At 38.4% G+C, this 25,226-nt stretch overlaps 1 protein-coding gene across 3 annotated transcripts in view; it reads left to right on the top strand.

The window, feature by feature from the left end:
* The window catches only part of DPP10 (dipeptidyl peptidase like 10), a 451,512-nt gene that overhangs the window by 303,789 nt on the left and 122,497 nt on the right, over window positions 1–25,226 (top strand). For all 3 annotated transcript variants that reach the window (XM_048309457.1, XM_048309458.1, XM_048309456.1), the window contains exon 4: window positions 16,836–16,930. In XM_048309457.1, coding sequence (XP_048165414.1) covers window positions 16,836–16,930 — 95 coding nt within the window. The remainder of the gene's footprint in view (window positions 1–16,835; window positions 16,931–25,226) is intronic.

Genomic DNA, 25,226 nt, shown 5'->3' with positions numbered 1-25,226 from the left:
ACTTATTAAAACCCTCTAAAATGGCCTTATTTAATGGGAAGTCTGCCTGGTGATACCACACACCATATTAAATTGATTAGTATGTAGCTTTAAAAGGCAAAATTACAATGCAGGTATTACAGGTAGCACCATATAAAGTGCTGCACCTAGAATATAATGAGGTTAAAGTCCTTGCAAGATTACAAAAAGCCATTGGTGAAAGTCACACATTGATGTGCTGTTGCTTCTGCAGGAAATTCACACTTTCATTTTGTAGCCAGAGTGGCACAGAAGTCACCAACACCTCCCTTCCTGTTGTTTGCCACCTTATTTCTGTAAGAGTGACTGCTCCATGACTCGAGGGAAAGCTCTGCTCCCCATGTTTATTTATGCTCCACGTACAGCTGCTGTCCTTGTGCAGCCACCCCCTGCAATGGGGTCATGACAAATCCCTGATTTCGCATTCAGGCTCCGACACCTTCGTCTCTGCCGAAGGTTGGCCGAGATCTGCTCCAGGATTCCTCCTGGCAAATGTCTGGGGCAGCCACTCAGATATCTTCTCCATCTATTGAAAAACAGCAGGATGAGGAAGAGAGGTTTGTCAGCTCATTTTGTCTGCTGTAGATTTGAAGCGACTGTGAGATGTTTGTCTGTAAGTATGAATTTGCTTTTGAAGTCCAGTGAACTGACTTTACTTTAGTGCCTTTTATTTGCTGTCCGTGAATTTCCTGTAACACCCAAATATTGCCTGCACAGGTTGCTGAATAGCAGTAACTCTTAATGTTGACTGAATGTGAAATATAGCTGTTACATTTTATGGGAATATTTTGGGTTTGTATGTCTCTCTGTGTTATAAGAATCACCAGCTGGTGAGCTGAAATAATCTCTTATGTCTTCTGTAATGAGAATAGTCTTTCTTAGTGTTAGTCATTTCCTGTGAGGGGGAAAGATTAATTTAAGGAATTCACTGGTGAACTTTACAACCTGCAGGAATTTTGCCATATTGTCTGTATAAGCAAGTAAATACCAATTATTTTTATTTTTTGATCCAGATCATAAATATTCATTCTGGTTCTGTCACAAGCAATGATAATTATCTTCTGCAGCACAGTCCCCACATCTTTTCTATCTTCGTATCAGTTAAGAGAGTTTATTGTGTCTTGTAGAAGATGCTTTCCACCAAGATGAAGCACATTTGGAAATGCATTCCGTGCACTGAAAGGGCGTCTCCTTCTTTTCTTCTTCTATCTCATGGTTGTATAATATGACTGATAACAGATACTGATTCTTTACTTGAAAGTGGAATATCAGAACACTGGATTTTGGTTTTAGTTGTTTGGTTTGGTTTGGATTGTTGGTTTTGTTTGAGGTTTTTGGTTTTTATTTGATTGTAATTAATTTCCTTTCAGCTGTAAGATTTAGGGAGAAATTAAAAAATTAGATTCCTCCTTTACTACTATATCTAGCCACCCCTGATTAAAGTTTTTATTTATCGGTTCTTGTGTCATATTTAATGAGTTCAGATGATCTTCTCTAAAGAGAACTTGAATCTACAAATACCTTTGTAGTATTAATGAGGTACTAAGGTATAGACTCATGTACAACTTTCATTGCAGTTAAATATGTTCTTTTAAGTTATGCTCTGTTTGGCATATTGATGTATTCTTGTTGTTGCCTTTTTAGGAGAATTTCTGGCTTCTTGGTAGTTTAGTTTTCCAGTATGATGTGTAAGAGGTCAGGTTTGGTGATTTTAACACTCCCTTTAATCTTCAGTGTCATTGCCTCTGGTCTCTGACTGTATGAGTTGCTCTAGAACTGTCATCAGGTAATCAACCCCATTAAGTGTTACTCATTTATCTTCCAGCCTTCATTTCTGCTGGAAAGAGCTGGATGTAAATAGAATTAAGCCTGATGAAACAGAACAAAAAATGAAAAAACCCCAAATAGTAATCCAAGGGTTAGACTAATAATACAGGCTTTATCTTACTGGTTGATGTAACCTAAAGCTATTGAAATGCAGAAGGAAATGCAGAAGGAAAAATAGAAACTTACTTTTCTATGCATTCTTCTAGACTTGACAACAATTTCTCCCATGAGATGCAGTGCAGGATGCCTTTTCTAGTGCCCCTTCCCTGGGCAGGAATGACTCCCACAGCTGGCTCTCTGAGCTCCAGTGTTTTGCTTACATCAGTTCAGTTGTTACAGTATGTTACCAGTGTAAGGATGCAGAGGCATAAATAAACCTATCATAATAACTGAACTAGAAATGCTGTCCATCTTATTTGCTGTGCAAATGGAAAATATGACTGGTTTGAATTCTCCTGGCCACGACAATTTTTGCTGCCCTCTCATGAAGACATCAGAGTGCCCTTCCATCGCTGCCAGTGGCACCACGAGCAATCCCAGAATAAAGGACTAGGAACTGGTTCTGTACCCAAGCTGCTCAAAATTTTTTCTTACTCAAAGGATACACAGGATGCTTTTATAGCTGAAGTTGCTCTGGGTGACAGGCAAAACACTCTGGATGTGATACAGAAGTGATGTAGAAAGCAGTGCCCTTGTCGCTGTTGGGGTTTGCTCTCAGGGTTTTGCTTCTATGACTTATCAGTCAGAAGTTGCCTCAATAAATTAAGCTTTAAAATATTTTAACATTTCCTCTAAACTGACTTTTTATTCAAATGTTTCATATGACATTTACGAAAAGAAATCATTAAAGTATAATTATGGAAGAAAAACCTATTTAAAGGGGGAAAAAATCACTAGTTTTGCACTTGCTGATACATGTTGTCTATTCTATTGATTATTTATACATTAGTTTGGCCAGCATCTCCAGTGCACTAGTAGATCTACATGAATTCATTATCTAGATTAAGTGATTGGTGCTGTGCCAGGGGAGCAGGTTCAGATCTGGTCTGAGATATGAGCCCTTCCCAGGCACATTTGCCTGGACCACTGCAACCACCATCCTCCTCCTCCCTCCCTGTGTGCCCCTGCTCAGCCATTTCTCAGCTGCTGCTTGGTCTCACAGTGCTGGATATCACCCTGTCCTCTTTTGATTTTGCATGAGACTCATGATTTTAGTAGGCACTGCATTTGTTTATTGTTACTTACAGGAGTTTACTTCACATTTTTGCTATGTGAACTGTATTTCTTTTTAAGTAAGCTGTGTGTGAAATTCTGGAATTGATACTTTCGCTTGGTATGTGATGAATAATCACATTGCATGATGTGATTGATGTTAATTGGACATACTGAATAATTAAGTGTATAGACACTTATCAGACAGGTAGTAGAACTTCCCAACAGGATGAGTATGCTCTTAAAAAGGATGAGTATTATATTTTACAAGGATATAAGAAATCCTCATGTGGTCTACACGATGTAGCTAATATTCACAATTTGGTAATTATTTGCAGGACTTTTTAATTGCATTTACAGTGGTGTGTGAAAATTATCTGATGAAATATGTAAAAATAAATGTTGTATAGAGTCAGATGCCACATCACTTTATCATTTTACTGTGTTAGGGTGTGCTGGCATTGGGCTGTTTATCCCCCCTCAGGTGTGGGTATAACCAGCTGTGTGTTTTACAAGTGAAAAAGAAATGCAGTAGAATCTCAAATATCAATTAGAAGCAGCACCTAGAAACCCAGAACTTGGAAATAACTCTTTGATGAAAGATTTCAAAGGCTTTTTGCCTTAAAAAGCTAGCAGGTTAGAAAAAAGTGGAATGCAAGTTGTTAATTACATTATGTTTTATTTCCATTGCCATGTGGTGTTTCAGAAGAGTGTTCAACTGCCTATAAGACTGCAGAAACATGAGTGACAGCTTTTTGTCTTTTCATAGTTGAAAATAAAATTATGTTTCATAGGTACTCCTGTAGGTATTGCTTATTTACTTAAAACAGATATATTTTTCTTTGCTTTTTATGTTGTATACTCCCGATATTTCTCCTAGAGGTAGGAAGAACAGTAATTTAAGTCCTGCAGCAAGTGCCAGATCCAAGCTGTGCCAAACTTTGTCAGTGATGAGATTCAAATATTTTGAAAGTTACAGTTTTCTCCCAGCTGCTTTCCTTGCTGTATGGAGTAAGTAACCTGCTCCTGCCAAGAGCTAGCTACTCTATTTTTTTCTTTTTTTTTCTCTTCATTTTCTTTCTTTATTTTTCTCTTGCTCTTTCCTTTTTACTTTTTTCTTCTTCTTTTTTTTTTTTTTTTTTTTAAAGTGAGAATTAAAGCCTTTCTCTCTCCTCTTTTCTCATCTCTCAAAACCAAATATGCCGAGCATGTCCTCATCACTGAGCACAGACTCATAGTGCTGATATTTCACTCCAGGGAGCTTGGAAGCTTTTCTTCCTCTGCCCTGCTGCTGAGTAAGGAATGTGAAAAGTCTTTCTTAGAGTCATTGGTATCAGGCCAAGGGTTCTTGGCATCTGCTTGAAACAAGACATCTATCCTCAAATGCAGTATCTATTTTCTTCCTAGGAAGTAGTTTCCTTCCTGGGAAGCGCCAATTCTGGGTTCTTTTCTTGGTGAAAAAAGGTGGAATACCTCTGTTTCCTGTTCAGGGCTGTGTGTTGAAAGCTGATCCAATGCTGCTGGTTTTCAGTCTAAGATGAAAGTGTTACAGAGACAGTAATGCTGTCACTTCCTGTTGGGTTTCATATCTGAGGAAAATGCACCGTAGAAAAAGGAGTGTTTGTGCTCTGTGCAGATTGAATATGTGTGATTTTATAAGGAGTATGGAAATTTAGATGCACATCTTAATTAAATTATGTAATAGGAATTGAGTGGTTGGTCTTCAGACACAACACTGCACCACATGACCTGTGTTCTTATCCTAGCAGTGAATTGTTTCAGCGGCCCAAACTGGATTCAGTCAGTTGAAGTGGGCACTCTACAGAACAGAGCAGAACAGTCTCCAGTTTCTGGCATCTCCTGAGTGTGCTTCACATTACACTGTAAAATTAAATGGATTTCTTTTATTGCTAATTCCCCACAGGCATTATTATAGTCGAAGGTCTTTAAGCAAGGTGTTAATGGCATCATAGTAGGATTTGTTTTTTTCCCTTTGTCAGCTCGTAATACTGTATCAAGAGCTATGGTGGATTCTGCACTAAAGTGTTTAAAGCAAGCTTGCATGCTCTTTATAAAGGAAAACCCAACAGGAAATTACAGGCCTGGTGCCAGAATTGAAGGTCAAAATCCTGTAATCTGGGCTCTGAAAGAATTCAGGATAGAAGTACATAATGGGCTCTTTTGGCCTTGAAATCTCTGAATCTACTGCATAAAATGAATGCAGTCTATTGTGTTTCCATCAGTTCCGACTGTCCGGCCTTTATGTACTTGGAATATATAATTTGGAAGTCAGTATCAAATTCATATACTGCATATGAGTATGTTGAACTGCTAAGTGGCTTCCCTGTAGTGGCTTAAATTTCAACCTGTAAACTAGAATAAGTTTGTCTTTAGAACTGCTAAAAGTGATCTGCAATTGGGAAATACGGGAGCATTTCTGTGTGCGTCTCAATTACTTGCATGAAGGGCTTTTTTTTTTTAATTGCATGATAAAAGAAAATAACAGAACAAAATCTGTTTGACAATTTCACCATCAGGAAAATGTTTACTAAAGTTGATAAAAACGAGTAAGTGTAAACAAATTTAAGATCCCTCATTTAGCAAGATGTTTAACATTCATCCAAAGCAAAATGTTTAGGCTTGAAAATATGGATGTTCTGCCAAAGGCACAGTTACACCAAAACAAATTTTGTTCCTGCTAATATTTTTGGATCAGCCCTTCTTGCATGCCCTTTTATCCTTGGTAATGGAGTAAAGGGGAAAATTCAAGAATCTTTCTATTCAAGCTTTCCTCATAATGTAATGGTGCTGATTCGACCATTTATTTTAATAATTGCTAATTATGAGCACAAGGTATATATTTTTCAGCCTTGGCACTCTTTTTTGTTCAGTCCTTCCAGTTACTTTCCTCCTTTTTTATGGTACAAAAATAATAAAATTCCAGGCAGGTGTGTTAAACCTTGAACAGAATATTTTCTATCTGTCTAAAGCAGTTATTGATCAAGTATGGACTTACTAATGAAGTTAGCATTTCAATGAAAAAATTACTCTTTTACTTAGGGAAAGCCAGAAACTAATAAAATTAATAATAATGTTAATGTGAAAGAGGAGCCTAATTCAAATGGAAAATAAAAGCTGAATTTCTTGAATTCTCTGATCAGAAACAGGTAAGAGGTGTAATTGCATAGAATAATTATTAGGATAAATTTGGAACCATAATTTAAATATTTATTATTTGAAACTCATGTATGACTAAGCATGGAGAAAAGGTCTATTGTTTCACTTGCATATCACACCTGGAGGTCTGTGCTCCTCCTTTTGTTGGGAATGCCATCAAATTCCCACTAAATGTTCGTGCTGGTAAAGAACATTTGCTGGCTTGCCAAGAATGCCATTGTTCACCCTCTCCTTGATTTTCTTCTTCTTGTAATATTCCCATTCAGCTACATTTTATTTTAAATTAATGGTAGAGATAAGCTGCACAAAATGTCTCTTACTAATGTGTCACCTTCATAATTTTGAAAGAAGTAAAGTGAAGCACATGATGATAGCGTTAAGACAGAAACTTAATTGCTTGTGTCTCTTTCCGTTTGGAACTGAGACTTCATCTCTGAGCCAAATAAAATCTGTTGGCAAGTGCTCCAAAATGCAGTCAGAATCCTTTCCAGGCCAGTATGATAAGCTTGATGTTGATGTGTTTTGATCAGAAGGCTTGTTGCTTTGAGCTTACACCTGAGTTTTCTATTTGCATCCTAAGGATAAGATACTTTCCTAGGTCATTTCCTCTCCAGACTTACTTCCTGCTCTTACGGAGTTTGCCAGAGCGTGCCAGGCAGGGCAGGACCTGTTGGGTCAAGCCAAGCACTGTCCTGGTGATCCTGCAGTCACTGGCACTGCCTGTCCAATTCCCCACACTCCAGCAGTGCAGTGGAATTACATGTACAGATGAAACAATGGCATCCAAAATGCATGAATGCCAAAGGAAATTCTGCCAGTGTTTCCAAATGCTCGTGCCAAATCTGTGTTTCCATATCTATGCTGATTAGATACCTACAAACTCACCATTTAATTTTTCAATTACCTAGCATGGTTTTGTCCCAAGAACTTCAGTGGTATGGTAGCTGATGAACACATATGAAAACAACACCTAAATTGCCTTCGGAGTTGAATTTAGATACACAAGATTTAATACTTCTGAGCAAAAATTCTTAATGGCACATGTGACTCTTGAATCTGTAATTTCTATTCAAAGTAGAGATGACTGATCAGTAGAAATGATTTAATATGGACAAGTATTTAAAGTTCATAAAAAGATACAAATAAAATCACAAAACAGTGCCTTGATGTGATTTATATATTACTGGGTGCATGGTAATTCTTAAGAGCTAATGATCTTCATTTAATCAGCAAGTTTTTCTCATAAATCAGAATGAAATTTGGAAAAATCAGGTTAAATAACTGTGAACAGAAAGTTGCCGACCTTTGTTTATTTTTGTAATAAAACACTTTGTTTATCCTTTGCTAGTGTAAAATAAAATAAAACAAATAATTCAGTATTGTCAGTGTACACCTGGAAATCTTGTTTGCTTTGAACATGCTCTGCTGGGTGTGCCAGACTCCCAGGAGCTGTATTAGAGCTCGGTAAGGACAGCCCTAGGGACTCGTGGATAGTTGCAATGTTTTCACTGCCTGAGCATGGGCAGTGAGCCACCAGCTCTGCCTGTGTCAGCTTGCTGAGATGCCCTCATGGGGAGAAAAGGGAGTGAGAAAACTGCAGCCCTATGGCTGCTCCAGAGACTGGTCTTTTACTGGGATATGTGCATAGCCACTGAATTTTAGTTTTCTCACTTGTTGGACTTTTCTGGGAAATGCCGAATCTGGAGCGCTGCAGAAGTAGGGATGATAGTGAGCCCTCAGGAGTGTTTGTTTGAAAGGCTTAGGAAGTTCACATTCCTGTTGCAAGCTGAAATACTCAGTTTTATTTGAGATTTGCAATTATAAATGAGAAGCATATAAATCTTCCTTCATTGAAATCACTGTCTTCTCCAAAATGTAGCCTTGCCAATTCAGCAGTCTGTGTGAAATCCGCCCCAGGCCACACTGCCGGCTCCAGAGTGGAGTTGTCCATGTTCCATCTGGCTTGGCTCAGCAGAAAGGTCAACTCCCAAGGCTGCCAGAGAAGTGCTGCTCTATTGTGGTACTTTATTATCCCTCTGGGGAAGAGGCTGGAATAGGATGTGTGACTGAAACGGAGAATTTGTTCCCTAATTTTCTCAGTAGTCTAGGGACATGTACACTATTTGGACAACAGCTGAGTCCATTACTAAGCTGGCTTAGTAATGGCCCTTGGTGCAATGCAGGAGAGCAAAAATGTTTCCAAGTAGTTGGGAAAACTGAGGAGTTTGCCAGAAATTTTGGAGCTGGCAAAATAACAATGTTTGATGTTTCACCATCACCGTGTAATGTGGGCTGAGAAAACCAAAGTGTTGTTAGAAGCTTCACCACTCATCATCTTTAAAATTTTTTAGCATTTTGTCTAATTTGAAGGCTGTCTCTGACTCTCTTTTATTTTAACACAGATAGTAGCTAAATAAAGGTGTAGGTACCAGAAGCTGAATGGCACACAAACAGTGGCGTGGTCTAGAAGGAAGGCTCTCTGTCTGCCGTGAATGCAGCCACTTCCCCTCCCTTTCTTTTGGTGCTGATTTACTGTTAATTGCATTTCAAACAAATTGGAATGGACTAATACACTGAAGTCTATTATCCTAGCTTTTAACACAATGAAATCATGTTTAGTGCCTTGCTCTAAGGGGGGGAATGAGTATCTCTAACATTTTCCTCCAAGTAATGACAGAGATAAAGATGGAGATTCCTGCATTATGAATAGTAGGATGAGGAAGGTGTGTGGGGGAATGGTAAAAACAGTCACATTTTGTGCTTTAGTCCATCAGCTCATTGCTCTTTGGGTTAGATAACTGCCTCCCATTAATGCTGGCACACACTTAGATCTTTGCATTTTCACTTGTTTTTGTTAATATACTTTGTAGTGCTTTGACCAGTTGTGTTCTAAAATGAGGGAGACTTTTAATTGTTCCGATAGGAGAATAATTATGGCACAGCTCCTATTTTCTTTCAACTTTTTCTAATTGTTAGCTCCTTAAATGATGTCAATATCTTGCATATTGATAATTTCAGAAAGCTGGAGCTCAGCTGTAGCTGTGTTATTCTGAGTGTGCTCTTGAGACAGACCCTGCTGGGGCAGCCTGAATTTGAGAAGTCTTGAGTGAGCAGATCTGTGGAAAGGTGCTATGCTCACTCCCAAGCAGAGTCCCAGGGGAGCAGAAAAGAACTGCATGACAATTTGCTTATCCAGGAAAACTGGAGAAGAAATTGTTTCAGCAAGCTGTTGCTGCTCTGTGTCATGGATGGCAGAACCAAAGCCCTCAGACAGTTACAATTTAAGTTAGGAGTTATTTGCTAAACTTCTAGGAAAAACTTGGAAATCTCTAAATTAGAACAGCTTTCTATTACCATGGCAGTACATAGAAGAGGAATGTATGGTTTAGTTTTGCTGAGCTGACAGCTCACCTGGATTGCAGAATGTGTCTGGGTAGAGCCCCAGACAGTCACTGCAGCTTTATTCAGCTGCATTCTCTGTGATCACATGAATTTCAATTAATCTGCCTCTATCTTTGTTGTCTTTGTGAAGTAATTCAGCACCTTCCCTTGTGTTTCCATCTTTCCAACATGTCCAGAAGTGACTTAGGCAGCAGACAGCGTGATCTTCCAGCTGAGCTTGTCACACACATTACAACCTGTGGCTTCTGGTCCCTGTCCTCCTTATTGCCTCCCACAGCTCAGCAGTGAATGTTTCCTCATCTGCTTCAGTTCAAGCTCCAGAGGCTTGGCTCGACTGCACTATATATTTCACTGTTGGGTTTTTTTTCTTTTTTTCTTGTAAATCAATCCCCCAGTGGATGTGTTAATATTCAGGAGCTGTCTGGGCCCTCTCTCCTGCCTGAAATGCTGGCATGGGAATAGTGTGATACTGAGGCATGATCCTGTGCAGTTGCATGACAGGGAAGAAATTGGTTTTATAAATGAATATTGGCTGTTGAGCAGAGTTGAAGAGTTGAAGATTTTCATACATTGATATGCTAAAGTAACTGGGCCCACTGAAAATCGGCATGAATTGAGCATGACTTGCTCTGCAAACCAATGACCAGATTAGGAAAAGAGGAAGGTACATTGAGTATGGATGGAAATTTGAATTTTCTAGGTCAGTCCATGTCTAGGTCAGTCCATGCCTGGTCACTTCATTATGGAGTTCAGGAAGGTATGAAGAGCAGACCTAATTTGTTTGTGCCTGACAGGGTGCTACTCTGACTCTGCTACCTCCATTTCTGTAGCTACTGCACCATAAGATCTCCATCTGGTTTCTGGTTAGTTTGCATTGGGCATGGATGGGAAGAGGAAGTAGAAATCAGAAAGGACAGGAATTATGTTTGTGTGCAACTTTGCAAGCCATTTTGAATAGGAAATCTTCTGTATACTAAAGGATTGTCTGGAAGAGTACAATATAAGAATACATTGCATTATAAAACTAGTGTAGAATAATTTTTCAGATCATTACTAACAATAGCCTAAACTTTTAGAAAAGCAGTGGAAATCTTGCTCAGCTGACACGTGACTTTGCTAGCATATTGAAATTTTGTCCGTATCTCTAATATCTTTTTAAATGACTATTTTATTTAATTAATAAACACTTCATTAGACAAAGATTTGTCTAGCACCTCCTGTTTATTAAATCAGAAAGCATTCTCTATTTTAATTAGCATGACATTTTCTATAATCAATTTGATGAAATGCCATCTGCAGTTCTAAAAATAATATGTACAGCAAAGGCTGACTGATGTGTGTTGACTTCAAGGTATAAACTTTCTCGCATGTTTGTATTAAAAAAAGAACATAAAATATAAGGAAGAAGAGGACTCTGACTTGCTAATGCTGCTGTTTCTGCTGCAAAGCAGAATTTTACTTAAACAAACCAAAACTTAGTAAATATTTTCAATGGGAAAACAAGCATTAGCAGTCTTCAGGTTAACGCTGTCAGCAACTTCAGAAGACTACCCTGAGGCCTCCTTATTCTAGGTATTATGGAACAGATTTTCAGCATTTCCTGAGTTATTTCCTTCTTTTTCCTTCACTTTTTAGATGCTACTTGCTCTCCCAAGACTGTTTGATAAATTGCCTTAATATCCTATGGTTTCTATGCACAAAACTGCCTGAGTGCTGATCTCCTTTGGGCAATTAGCTTAGGCTAAGATTTACAGTGCTCTGTGCAAATAACCAGCAATTAGCAGTCAGTGTACCTTCTTTATAAATCTTTTTTTTTTTTTTTTTTTGGTCAAACTCTTCAATATCAGTATTAGTAAATTCTAAACCACTTTTGAGCCAGGTCCTAGCAAATTGGACTTGGCCAGTAGCCATTAAAATTGTTTGATCCACACAAGTTTATCTCAGGAGTTACCATGAAATAAACCTTATTATCAACAAGAAATAAAAGTCTAGCAAATACTCTACAAAAATTCTTTTGTTTGGCAAACAAGATCTACATATTTATGATACTGTGAATTTAGTAAAAATCAGGTTTTTTTACAACCAAAGGAGTGCTGTTGATGCTGTTGCTCCTTCTCAGTGCTTGCAGCTGCAGACATTATTTACATTAATCTCAATGAACATGATGGCAATGTAGATTTACAGGCCAGGCAGATTTTAGTTCTATAATAAGCTTGGGTTGCCATGATGACTTTTAGGGGCTAAAGAATAACTCATCGTGTATTCCTAGGTGAAAAATCATCGCTTAGAACCTCTGAGAATGGAATAGACTAGGTGGAAATACAGGTCTTGCCTGGCTAAGATGAAACATACACAGAATAGTGAAGGCTCAGATTCAGTAATCTTGTAACTCCTGTGGCTTTAGTGAGCCTGTGATGCTTGTCTGTATTTTCATAAATTCTTAAAGTTCATCCAGGGCAGGATTCCTGCTTTTATACTTTATCAAGGAAGCCCCACTTGTTCCTGAAGCTGTTGGATCTTTCCAAGTACAACACGGATGACTTTTAGTGCTTAGTTTACTGGTCATGTCTCATGTCTCTATTGGTCTGTGATTTCTTGTGAAATATCCCAAATTTAGAGACCTGCAGAAATCACCAAACATTTCACATCCCCTTTGCTCATTCACATGAAGGACACAAACCCCTTTCCTTTGACTTGCAGCTGCAACATGCAGATACACCTGTGTCAACAGCTTAAGGCACCCAGGGAGACACTTGGAGTTACTCCATGGGAGAAAAAAATAATGTGATAAGCAGCCTGGAGCTTTTTGTGTCACATACAGGTCTAAAGATGCAAATACCACCAATAAAAGAAGAAAATTTCCAACTAATAAAAGTTGGATCAATACTGATGTGAAAGTGAACAGAACACCAGACTAAAAATCAAGAGACTTGAAAAGTATGTGGTAGTGTGTCCTACAACCCAGTCTGTGTAATTTAGATAACAAGATGGGTTGCTTAGTTTCAGTGACACATGAAACTAAAGTTTATATTCTTCAAATGAACCACCACCCTTCAGTGTCCTGCTGTCAGAAACCTAAATCATTAAAGGCCATATAGACCCTGGGCCAAATCCTTGCACCAGAACAATTCAGGGATTGATTTGCAGTGGTGGTGATGTATTTAAGGATGGAAGTTAGTCCATTTCCCCCCTAAACAGTACAGGATTTTTCATGAGAATTTGCAAGGGCCTGTATTTTTTTGGTTCATGTGAAAATATATGATGCCATGTGTAGCTGTGAGTGCTACAAAGGAATTCTGTAGCATTTAGGACATGGTAATATATTGTCAATTCAATAAATAAGGGTAAATTCAATAAATGGAGGTAAAGAAATCATTGCAAAATTGATGGGGGTCAAGCTGCTTGTCAAATATGAAAAGTTTTGCATTGATTTGTCTTCATTTTATGATAGTTTGCCTGTACTTTGACATTCCCTGGAACAATTTATATTATGCCAGGCACAGCACTGAGTTGCATTTCCTGCCAACTCATACCCTAATCTTAAAACCCTTACCAGTGTTGAACCTAAACCAGGAAAAATAGTGAAGCTATTTATAACAAATACTACCTTTATTTTAAAAAACTCTTGAGATTATCATGATGCTGTATTTATGTAATAGTTGTCACTGTGGGCTATATTTAAAATATTCATAGATACATCCAAACTGTGATTTAAAATGTATGGATTAATCACTTCAGCAGAACATATATTCCATGTTCTTTGCCTAGAGATAGAGCAAATGATGAAAATATTCACTTTTAAAAACATACAATAGCATGTTTTAAAAACATACAAAAGAATTTGGACATTTAGCCTCACAATGATAAAATAAATTGCTGTTGATTCTGCAGCTAAGACAATTCTGTAAGAGGATTTTGTTGACTAAGTTGAATTTGTTATGCTGTGACAATCCCAAAAGAATTTTAGTTTGGAGTTTGTTTTCATGTAATATTTAATTTAATGTTGCATTCTTTGTGAAAGCCAAATAAGTTGTAGAGAACCTGTTGAGCATCAAGCTGTCCTGCAGAGGTGTGTGTCCATTAGGCAGCCTCCTTCACAGTCAGCCTTAGAAATAAGGTCAAAATCAAGATGGAATCAATTCTTCCCAAAGATAGTTGAGTATAATAACCCTGTCTACCTCTTTATTTTTTTAGTGATACTGTTTTTAATCCTCCTAATGTGTTTCCCATTAATTATGTCTAATGTAAGATTTGGATGTCGTAAAATAAACCAAATACCTTGCAAGAAAACCCAATACACAGTTTCAGCAGGGCTGCCTGTATCAAATATAACACTCTCAAATTTGTTTAGCAGGATCTATGTTCTGTGAAGTGCTATCAGGTATTACTTATATTGCCAGCCACTATTTTTGTGGGAAGAATCCTGGATTTATCGTGCCATTATTTCATTTGGGACTGATGTCAGGATAACTTATGTACAGACCCTTGGTTGTCTGTCTTCACGTTTTAGTAAAACATAACAAACTAATCAGTTATCCAGTGCTCTGGATTCTCCAAACTTTTCAGAAATTTGAGAACTACTATAACTAGGAAATTTTCAATAAGTTGTTTTTAAGACTGTTTTTGTGTGCATCATCCAGGGCTGGTGACTTGATGACACATCTTCTTTCCAGAGGCTTCCTCATGTTCTCTGTTTCTTAAGACAGAATGCTTTTTATTCTAGTGATGTAGTCAGGTCAATAATGTGGCTCTTCAGTGCTGCAATTTGTGCCTCACTGAGAGCTTTTCACATGATACTACTCTTTGTTTCAAATTAAATGAGAATTTCTTTGAAGTAAGAACTCTACTTCTCTGAATGGCTTTGTGAAGTGTCAGAGGTCCCTGAACCTCTTCGTGGTGAAGGCACCAAGATAATAAACAAACAAATCCTTCCACTGTGCAAATGGATGATGCTAAGGACTAGGTATTCTTTTCCTTTGTAGAATTTCTGACTCTAGGTAACCAAAATCTCAAAAAAATTTGTGTTTTTATGACTCGTATTTGCATTTGAGCTATCAATGAAGAAAATCATCATCATGTGGTATGACCATCAGCTATCACATTAACAGATATTGACAAGATATTGATTGGAATTAATATTGAAAATATTAATTGCTATGATTACTTTGGAAGACTGTTATGCTCAGTGTTTGCATGGTATTCTGATACAGTCTTTTGCCTGTGAACTCCATACATTTTGCAAGTGTTCATTTGATTTATGCACTTCAGGAGTTAATTGCTGAATCCAAGCTCAGAGAGAGGTGTAATTCCTGTCCTGTCCTTGCCTTTTCAAGAGGTCTGACTCAGTTTTCTGTTCTGATTGACTGAACAAATTTTTTTCTAACTTTAGAACAAAGGCTTTCATTTTATGTCTCTCACAGTTTTGCTATTCCAAATGTTGTTTCACACCGTGTGTAGGACTTGCAAGAAGAGCCTTAGGACTGTGTATTTTATTCATGGTCCTCTTAGGAATTTTAAGGGAAGTTCATTATTTGTGTGAATTGGTTTTGGTAGGATTAGTTAATGAGGCACAATGCTCTAAATCCTGTTGGCAAGTGACAGGTAGAGTAGATAAATGAGGAGTAACATTCTGTACTCATTTGGATTTGGGCAGCACATTAGTGTCACCCATGGAGCCAAAATGCGTGGTTTGGAGCACTGCTGTTCAGAGTCTCTGGGTTATTTATGCCATTTCTCACATTTTGGTTCAGTCATAACTAGGGACAACTCTTTAGCCAGACAACTTTATTTTTTCTATAATACTTAGCAACATGATCCAGTGTCACTGGAGATTTTGAGTGCTGGGGTTCCTAAAAGAATACATGCAAAATAGCCTAAAGGAAGCTACAGAAATGATCATGTTCTGTAATTAGTAACCTGAAACCAAATAACTGTCTACAAAGTGCTGTTCCTTTCTGTACAAAATGAATATTTGAAATATTTTCTCTTTAAAAGAAGCTGCTGTTAATTCCACAGTTCACAGTCTAGTTTGCCTTCCTAAACAGCAGCTCTAATAATACTGTCCTAAACTCCATCAATCCCACCCCACTTCCCAGCCGGTCCTAAAATAGCTTAGTAAGCTCTTCAAATGAGGCTTCATTAATTTTAGAGAACATACTAGAGGACATTCCCTAGTGCTGTATATCTCGAGTTCCTGTGGAGTCAATTAAAATAGAGCTACATCTTTCTGAATAAGTGAAGACTTTTTTTTATGATAGCATGACCTTTTTCTCCAGTTGTGTTTACTTCCCACTTCATAAAATTCAGGGATCTGTAATGAATTTCTCAGACATTACTGAAGATTAGGAAGGTTCTTTTAGGTTTCCTTTAGGCTTAATTAGAACTTTTCTTATTCTATTTAAATTGTTATAATAAAATAGTTTCATTTCATTAAGTATAAATCTCTTACATGGGTTTTAAATAATCTGAAAGAATCAGCACTCAATCTATTCAATCTTGCTACAAATACTAGGAAATCTGGAACTTTTTTTTTAAATCAAGGCTGATGTAGTCATTGTGTATTTCTTGGTAATTTTGCAGGTTTTGATACAAGCAGATACAAAGTATTTTTCATGGAAATCGGAATTAATTTCAGATTTATTTTTTTTTCTTGAGGTGTTAGATTATTTTTCTCACAAGAAATTATAAATAAAGTGAGTAGAAGAAGGAAAAAGTTGCAACAGTGCATCTCACAATGTTCTAAATGTTTTGCAAGTGGACACACTTAGCTTTAGCCCTCCTTTGCTAACATTCACCTCACACGAAAATTTGGTATTTTGTGGCCCAGCATGAATCCCACAGAATATGGACAGTCTTAAAATAGTCATAACGTTGTCCATCCAGTCACCAGAAATACAAACCAGTACAGAAGATTTGTTGGAATCCCTTCTAGGGAGACGTGTGGATATGATATCCAGCAACAGCTTTTCTTTTTGCAGAACTTTACTTTGGTTTATGGCCAAAATATATTTGTATTGAATGAGGTGAGCATGCTGTAGGGTATAAATGAGTCATTTTGAAGCTCATGAGGCAAATGAACAAAACTTCTGTCTTGAGTGTTGTAATAAGGATACTCTAATTAATTTAACATGCTGATTTTCTCTACAGATATATTAAATTCTCAGTGAGTTTGCTAACTGCTTATTTCTTTGTCATTGCAGATACAGCAGTGGTGTATAAAACCAGGAATGGACATGTTGTTGAACTGAATGTAGAAACAAATACAACTACATTATTATTGGAAAATACAACTTTTGTAAGTAATAGAGATTATCTGCTTCTTTCTCAGTGGAAGTCTGCTAAGATTTTTTCCTGTAACAGGGGGGCGGGAGTACAATATATAAAAGTTAGAGGAGATATGTTCATAACCTAGACTAGGTCTCATGTAAATGAAAAATATAATCCATTCCTCTGTCAGTGAATGATTTCTGAATGAAGTTATTCATTGTTTTATTCAACCTACATGTAAATAAGCAAGATGTTGGAGAATTTGCTGTTGGTTGTGCTTTATTCAGAGCATCTGAAGGATCATGCTTGGCATATGTGCTGAGGAATCTACCTGATGTCTATTAGAAAAAGATATTTCATAGAATGATATTTAAATGTTGAGTTTGTCACTATTAGAAAAATGGGAAAAAGTTCAAAATTCATGGGAATATTTTCCTTAAGAGAATTAAATATGCAAAGAAAAATGTATTTCCTAGTCATGTTGATCTCTGGTTTAGTTGTTTCTCGTGTTTTAATGGCAGACTAGATGATTGGGGATTATTCCTCTTGACCAGTAAAGGCTATGTACATGAATGGTTTCTGACTAGCAGTAATTGCTAAGAAGTACTTTAATACTTTAGTCTGCATTTTCTTTTGCTTTGCTTGGCACTGTTATTCTCAGGGATACCACTTACTTTCTACCCTGTAATTCTCGTTTATCAGGCTTTTGTAGCATAATCGTGTGGCTTGTCAGTCTTTCCTCATAAATACTCCATGCAGACCACAGTAACACTGCCTGTTACTGTTAATCCCTGTACTTTTAATTTAATAAAATCTTTTACACCTGCAGACTCAAAAGGATGACTCATTTTCATCAGCAGTCTTTGGCAAAGGCTGATCTTACTCCTGGTCTGTTCCTGGCCTTTGCTGATAGAGATTCCTCTTTTCAAAGCATAAAGCCTCAGGTGACCTTTCCTTCTAACTCCTCAAACAAGAAAGAGGAGAGCAGAAGTTCAGGAGAAAGAACTTGATGCTGATTTCCTCTGTCAGTGTAAAGATGGAGGAGCATGGAGGAGAGAATTTTATTTTAATGGGGGTGTGTGTGTCTTCCTTTCTGTGAGCTGCACCCTTCCCTATGCTGGGATGTGCCGCAGGGTACCTCTTAGCCCAGAAAAGGCTGTCAGACGCAATTAAAAGTGGGTGGAAAGATGAATTTCTGTAAAGTACAAACCCTAACATACTCAGAAGCACTTTCTCTGTTACCCTTCTATTCAAGTGGGCATGAGCACTTGCCTGGCCAGTTAGAGCATCAACTGCGTCAGGCCAACGCGGTGCCTTTAGTGCATGACCTGAACACAAGCAGCTGCTTGGGCATCCCTGGCTGTAAAACATGACTTCAATGACAAGACTTGAGTCTCCTCACAGATGAATTCATACACTTTTGGCTGGAAGTGGTTGGCTTGTGCTGTGGAGCGTAATGCCAGCATGAGAGGCTATTCAGGCCATTCTTCACACCAGCCTTGCCAAGTGACGATGGAATGGGACAGACAGGCTGCTTCACACTGCGAGTTGTTCTTCTCTGGGCTTTTTATGGAACTGGTTTATTCTCAGTTCACACAAACCTAGTGAGCTCTAGGCTCTAGATATCTACTACTCATTGGAAATGTGGAAAACTGCTGCAAAATAGATAATATTCAAGCAATCGTTTAGCAATTATGGGCGGAACAGAGGAAAATAAAAACCAAAGTATATTTTTTCCTGCAGAGCTCCTCTCTTTACACAGCAAAAAGCTGAGAGTATTATACTTAAAGTCAATCCCAGCAATTATTATTCATATGGAGGAAGTAATATAAAAAGCTGGAAACAGAGCAGAAGGCTCAGCAAGTTTGTTGGTGTATGTTTGGAAGAGAACAGTGGGAAATGTTCTGTGCTGAGTTGTCTGTCAACACGGTGGCCAACATTCCTAACAGGATAACATGACTGAGGCAGGCTGAAATCAAAAGCTGTCCTGTTCTTCTGAGCTTGACTGTCCCCAAATCTGCACTGCTAAATGTAATCTTCTAAAGTTAGACACCTGGATCATTAATCAAACATTTTCCTTGCTCAGTGTCACATCTGCTTAATCATTGGTGCATAATTAGAATGGTAGTGGTTTAATGACTCTGCAGAGATGTCTTGGATTAATAAAAAATACAGCAGAGATCCAGCATAGGCAGTGGCAATGCAAGTTCCTTCATTCTTCCCTATCAAAAGGTTTTAATCATGGAAGAGTCACCTTTGAATGGGATTATTAAGTCTGATTTCAGTCTGCATTTGCTCTCCTGTTTACCTCTGCTCAAGCAGCCACAGAAATGGCAGGGTTTTCTCAGTAATGTTGATAATTATCCATGGAAAATTGAACTGCCATGATAAACTCCTTGTGCAGAGGCAAGGGGCAGGTAATGACTCTTTGTCACCCCTGATTGGGCTGTGTTTGAATCACCAGCTCAGAGGAGATTTTCTTTTTTTTCTCTCATTTCTCAACCCCTGAAGCAGTCTTCCACTGGGCACAGATCACTGGCTCTTCTTTTGCATCCTAGAGACAGCCACCCTCCTGCAAAGTACACATCTTTTATCCTTCTTTGTGTTGCTTATTGTGTAAAAGTCATATCCCTAATGAGGATCTGCTGTGCTCACTGAGTAGGTGTATCATCAAAAAAGCAGGCTGCAGGTTTTTTTAAAAAAACCCTATGTTATATAGAGAAACATATCAAAATCCCCTAACCTTTAAAAGTGCCCTTAATAATAGCCATTCACCTGGAAGGAGGAGAGGCTAGTGTTTTGTCTTTCTAGGATGCCCACTTCTCTTACATGGGGGAAGTACCTATCTCAAGTTCCTGAATTGAAGTTTTGTTGTTTTTTTTTTTTTTTCCAGTATAATCAGGTTTTATTTAGAAGTAGAAGAAATTTTTGCACTTCATTTGTCCTTCTGGAATGAAGTCCTTTTCTGTAAACAATTAGTAAAGCAATCTGGCCTTTTTAGAATTAAACTATCGGCAAAGCAATATTATGGATAAAAAATACAGTGACATAAGTGAAAAGGCTAGCTTGCAAAGCATAAAGAATATCTTTTAACGTCTCTGGATGTTATTATTTAAGGATGCTTTCTAATACACATTTGTTCTCTGACTGTGTCCATGTAGTGCCTCCTGCTTCAGCTGTCTAATAAACAGTTAATATCCTTAGCCAGCAGCAGATAAATGTTCACAGCTGGAGGCTGGGCAAGTCTCCTATTAAGAAGAGCCAGAAAAAGCCCTGGACATTAATCACTGTGTGGCATCCTGGTGTTTGAGATGCTGCCTCAATACGTGATTACAATATGTTCTCTATCATCTATCTGGGCTGCCCATCACCGTGATCCTAAGTGATGAGCCTACCAGTTTTTCAGCATTTAACAATACTTTGTGACACATTACAGTTCCAAAATCAGTGGCATTATGCCACATTTAGCTAAGAAATTTCAGTGTTTAACAAGCATTTTGTTTAATGCTTTTGCCATCAGCTGTTCTAAGGTCAGTAAGAGCAGGTTAGCAGTTCACACAGAGCCCAGCCACAAGCTGGAGAGGAGAGTGTGGAGGAGCACATGGATTCTTTAGCTCAGGGAAAGTTGTCATCTGGTTCCTTATTCTAGCTCAGCTTCTCGTGTTTACAACCCTTAAACACAAAACAAAATGGAAAAAGCAAGCACAGAGAGGATAGAAAATGTGTGTAGGGACTGTGTATTCTGGTATGGAACCTCCCAAATGTGTTGAATTCTCTGAAAGAAGCCTGCACAAGTTTTGTCTTCATTTCTCCCTCTTAAAAAAGCTGCAGTAATTATGAAACTGATAAGGCTTTTGTTAGCCCTCAGTTCCACTGCTCTTGTGGTGCATGTATTCAGATACCATGCATGCACCCTAGCAAACACTCAGGATCCTCTGTCAGAAATGAGTCTACTGTGACTCCTTCAGTCTTCTGAGTGTGGATGATGGGATGTATTTTGAATCTGTTGATTTGTTTTCCATACCAGGCAATACAAGTGGAATTGTTTTCGGTTTGTGAGCTCTAGAATAGTCCTGTATTTATTACAGCTTCCCCCAGCTGTACACTTTGGACTCTTCTAACACCCAGCAATGCCTGACTTGCTGTGCCCCTTGATTTCTGTGCCTTTCCACAACTCTTTACAAGCTCAAAGGGAAACTGCATCATGAGGCACAGCAAACAATTATTGCTGAGTTTCAAACCTGTTTCCAGAGGCTTGTCAGGAGTATATCCTGGAGCCTGTTGTGCTGTTGTGTTACTGTGGACCATCTTTTATACAAAGATGGAGAGGGAAGGACCTTGCTGCCTGCTGTTGGTGTCAGAAGGGTGACAGAGCAGCCTTGGCTCAGGGATCAGGGTCAGGCTGTGGCAGCCCAGCTGTGAAAGCCCTGTGGAGGCCTTGCAGCCAAAAGCAGAGAATGAGAGCTTCAGTCTGAGCAGAGCTTTTGGCAGGGACTGTTTTGTGGTGTTTTACAGAGCGTTGTTCATAAACAGCTCTGCTTGTTCTCTTCCTTTTGATACTTTTTTGTTTTGTTTTGTTCTCTCCACCACCACACCCCCTTCCTCTTTTGATAGGAAGCTCAGTGCAGCATCACAGTCCAATTATAGTTTGTTGATTAATGTAGATTTAATTGCAAGAGTAGTTTACATGCTTATTTTTTAACAACCTTGCATAAGAGATTAATGAAAGGGTGAATAATAGTAAATATATTAAATAACGTTATATAACTACATAAATACTAATAGTTGTTGCAACACTGGACATTTTAATGACCCACACATGTTGTAAATAGGGGATTATGAATATTGTAGCATTCTCTCTACTCTCCCATGCTCCTCTAAGTGTCCAATAACCCTCTCAGCACACCCTTTTTAGTAGAGGGGTTTTTATGAGGAAGGGTTTATTGTTGCAGTGCACCTCTGTGCCTCGAGGTGGGAAAGCCTGACAAATGAAAGGGTTTTGCAGTCACTGTGATTTGGTGGTGGCCACTGGTTTTTGTCCAAGTGAAGGAGGTTTCAACATACAAAATGCAAAACTGTCAGGTTACGGTAGCTCGATGTGGGATTTCTCTAAATAATATTCCTGGTGAAACTGTTCCTTGATCTAGTTAAGAGTTAACTATATCAATGTTAATGGGAAATGTGAGGGGAAAAACCTCCATGATTTACTGGTTAGAGGTTACTGTGAGGCTCATGGTCAGCTCATGTCTATTTTTATGTCCTACAGTTTCAGATGAGTTTGGGGAATTTGGTTCATTTTTTTGAGAGCCACCCATTCATAGCATAGAGGTCGGCTGAGATCATGTTTTATGGCACGTTTGTCTTTTAAACTGGACAGGAAAACCTGAGGGTTTACAGTTCCAACACTTGGCATTGCAGCATTTTTGGGTCTAGATTAAATGCTCAAGTGACACAAGAAGTACCGCATTAAGAAATGTAACCTTGGAAACCCAAATTTTTTATCATTCCAATTATAGCACATTTTTCTAATTACAACCTGTCTTTCTCAGAGGTTCCCTCTTCCCACTGCTACAAGCCTTGGTCTTCTGCTGGGCTCCAGTCTCTGCTGCTCTCTCATGGTCCATCTTCTCCTTTCAGTCACAGCAGTGGCAGTGAAGGAGAATCCCATTGTTCCCTGGATTGCCGGTGCCTCCCAAGGGAACTGTGACATGCCAACTGCCTTCTCCTCTTGCAGCTCCTTTTAGTCCACCAAACCTGACTCCTTTTGTGCATTGCCATTTGGCCAGTGCCTGTCTGATAAGTTGGGCTGGATACCTGTGAATGCTGATGAACTCCCATCCACTGAAATTCTGCTATACCATTAAGTTAAACTTTTGATACAGGTGTAGGTGGGGAATAGATGTATAATTTCCTAGGTAGTAGTGTTGCCACCAAACTCTAAAGTAACATTCCTGAAAGTCTTAAAATATTTCATTCTGGATGAATAATAATAATTAAAAAAAAAAAAAAATAAAGCCTAAATGTGCATTAAGGAAGCACTAAACAAAAACTGAAGAAAGAGAATAAAAGGAGTTTGGAAAACGAAAGTTTCTGGGGAAAATAAAAAGCACAAGAAACTGAAACAGCAGGAGGGGCAAAACTAAAGGAAAAAACCCAAACTCAACAAATAAGTAAACTCCACAACAGTGACCATTTCTTTAAAATCAGTTCTCACTGTGATATATCATTTCTCTTAAAATCATCCAGCTGAAACTATGGAAGAAGAATACTGTAAAGAATCCATGTTACAAATACACTTTATTTGGCTGGACTGCATTACAGATAACTTCATCTGTCTGCCGTATACCATGGTTTTGAAAGATTAATAATAAGGCACTGATTTAAATGTCACAGTAGTTAAAATCAACAAAACCGGTAAACCCAACATTTTATAGTATGTGAAGGATGGAGGGAGTAGCCAGTACATCAGTAGCTCAGACGTAGGGTTTAAGAAAACAGGAGAAATAAAAAGAGCTGATACTAGGGACCCTTGCTGTATATGCAGAGCCTAAACCAAGCCTGAAATTTCTCTTAAACACAATCATAATTGGTATTTCTGTTAACAGGAAAACACACGTAACATGCAAAGTGAAAAAGAAAGAAATATTAACATTGGAAATCAAACTTGAGGATATATTGTTCACTGGAATACTGTGTTCCATTTCAAGCACCCATATGGAAAGGTGGAAAAAAATTCAATTTTTCTTTCCATGCAAAACTACATTTTAGCAATTCTTGAAAGGTGGATGAGAGAAGGAAGCTGGAAAGCTGGAGGACAAAAGCCTGTTCAAATTCTCTTTTTCCTTTTGCCTGGATTTGGCTTTTGCTGCTGCAATCTGTGGTGGCAGTGAGACCATTGGGGTCATCACATCATGCATCACTGTCAGGAGAAGAATTAAAACTCTGATCTCATGAAGTATTTCAAAGAAACTTAGAAATACAATGTTTCATATGGTTAGACTTAATTTTACAGTCAGTGGGGGTTTTGGTCAAGTGAGGAATGAAAGATCAGGTATAGGATCATTTATGTTTGAAAAAGTGAAATGATGTCAAATGCAGCAATATAGGAAAAATGGATGGCAGGGAGGACAGTGTGCAGGTGTTAAAAAACCCCGCATTTATTTTGTCTCAGAATTATGCAGGAGTGTGGACTGTAACCAATTTAAGGATTACAGCAATTTCTCCAGTCCAAGTGTTTTCTGGTTGCAGGGAGCTGATGGTTTTCATAGGGATTTCAACTCGTGATGGGGCTGGGTAGAGGGGAACAAGGAAATTCCCTTCCCTTTTTCCTTGTGTTCTGCCTTGCCTCTTTTGAGTTTGCAAGGGGATTAGGGTGTGCATGGAGTGCACAGTGTTGAATTACCCCAGTCCCTACCTAGCTGATACTGTGCAGTGATGCAGAGGGAAACCAGCCCTGCTTCTACGTCCCTGGACCGTGCCTAATTAGGCAGCTCTATTTCTGCCAATTTCAGAGCTTGTTTGTCCAAAGTTACATTTCTTAGAGACCAAGCACAACAAAACCATAGGGTTATAATCACATGGGGCAGCATTTAGGTCTGTCCTCCTGAATGAAGGCTAAATAGCTCCTGACAAAGCAAGAAGCTTGAGAAATTGTGGATATGCAGGCCCGTGGAACAACCACCCTCCAGATTTTGGATAACAACACACCTGAGGGTTTCTAACTCCCAGTGTATTTCCAGTGTGGTATTTCCCCAACACTTTCTTTTAAACTCAAAAATGTGTTCTCCTGGGAAGAGAACAAACCCTTGGGGTCAGAGTCTTCACAAGCTTCTTTTTTATGAATAAATATATCTAATCCCTGTACAATGATAATCTCCCAGGAGTTTGTGTGGCATGCATCTCACCTCCTACAGCAGGGACTGGAACTTTCTTTTAAGCCCTTCACCAGCTGATCTAATCTCCTCAGCCATGGAGTCAGGCATCTGTTGGCTGGTGAAATCCCTTAGACATGGTTGTGGGGAAAGAAAAAGAATTCTGTCTTTTGTTGTAGTGGCTCACAGATTGTGAGTTTACTTGCCATGTTAGGCAGGAGGAATGAGTCAGGTGACTTTTTTCATTTCCTGTTCTTAATGTATAAGGGTTTCTTCTGTGCATATAAGTAGGCAGTTTCTGAATTAATTGCCAAAATTGTGCTTGTCTTTACCAAAAAAGCCCTCCAAAAACAGAATTTTAAGGAAATTTTAATCACATTAAGTCAACTTAAATTTCTTTGCAATTCTACTAGAATTAAACATCTATTTCATTAAAGGCTTGATTGTAAATCC

The sequence above is a fragment of the Corvus hawaiiensis genome, chromosome 7 (genome assembly GCF_020740725.1).
Source record: "Corvus hawaiiensis isolate bCorHaw1 chromosome 7, bCorHaw1.pri.cur, whole genome shotgun sequence".
Taxonomy (NCBI): domain Eukaryota; kingdom Metazoa; phylum Chordata; class Aves; order Passeriformes; family Corvidae; genus Corvus; species Corvus hawaiiensis.
The sequence above is the reverse complement of the archived record's forward strand: the minus strand, read 5'-3'. Positions and strand labels throughout refer to the sequence as shown.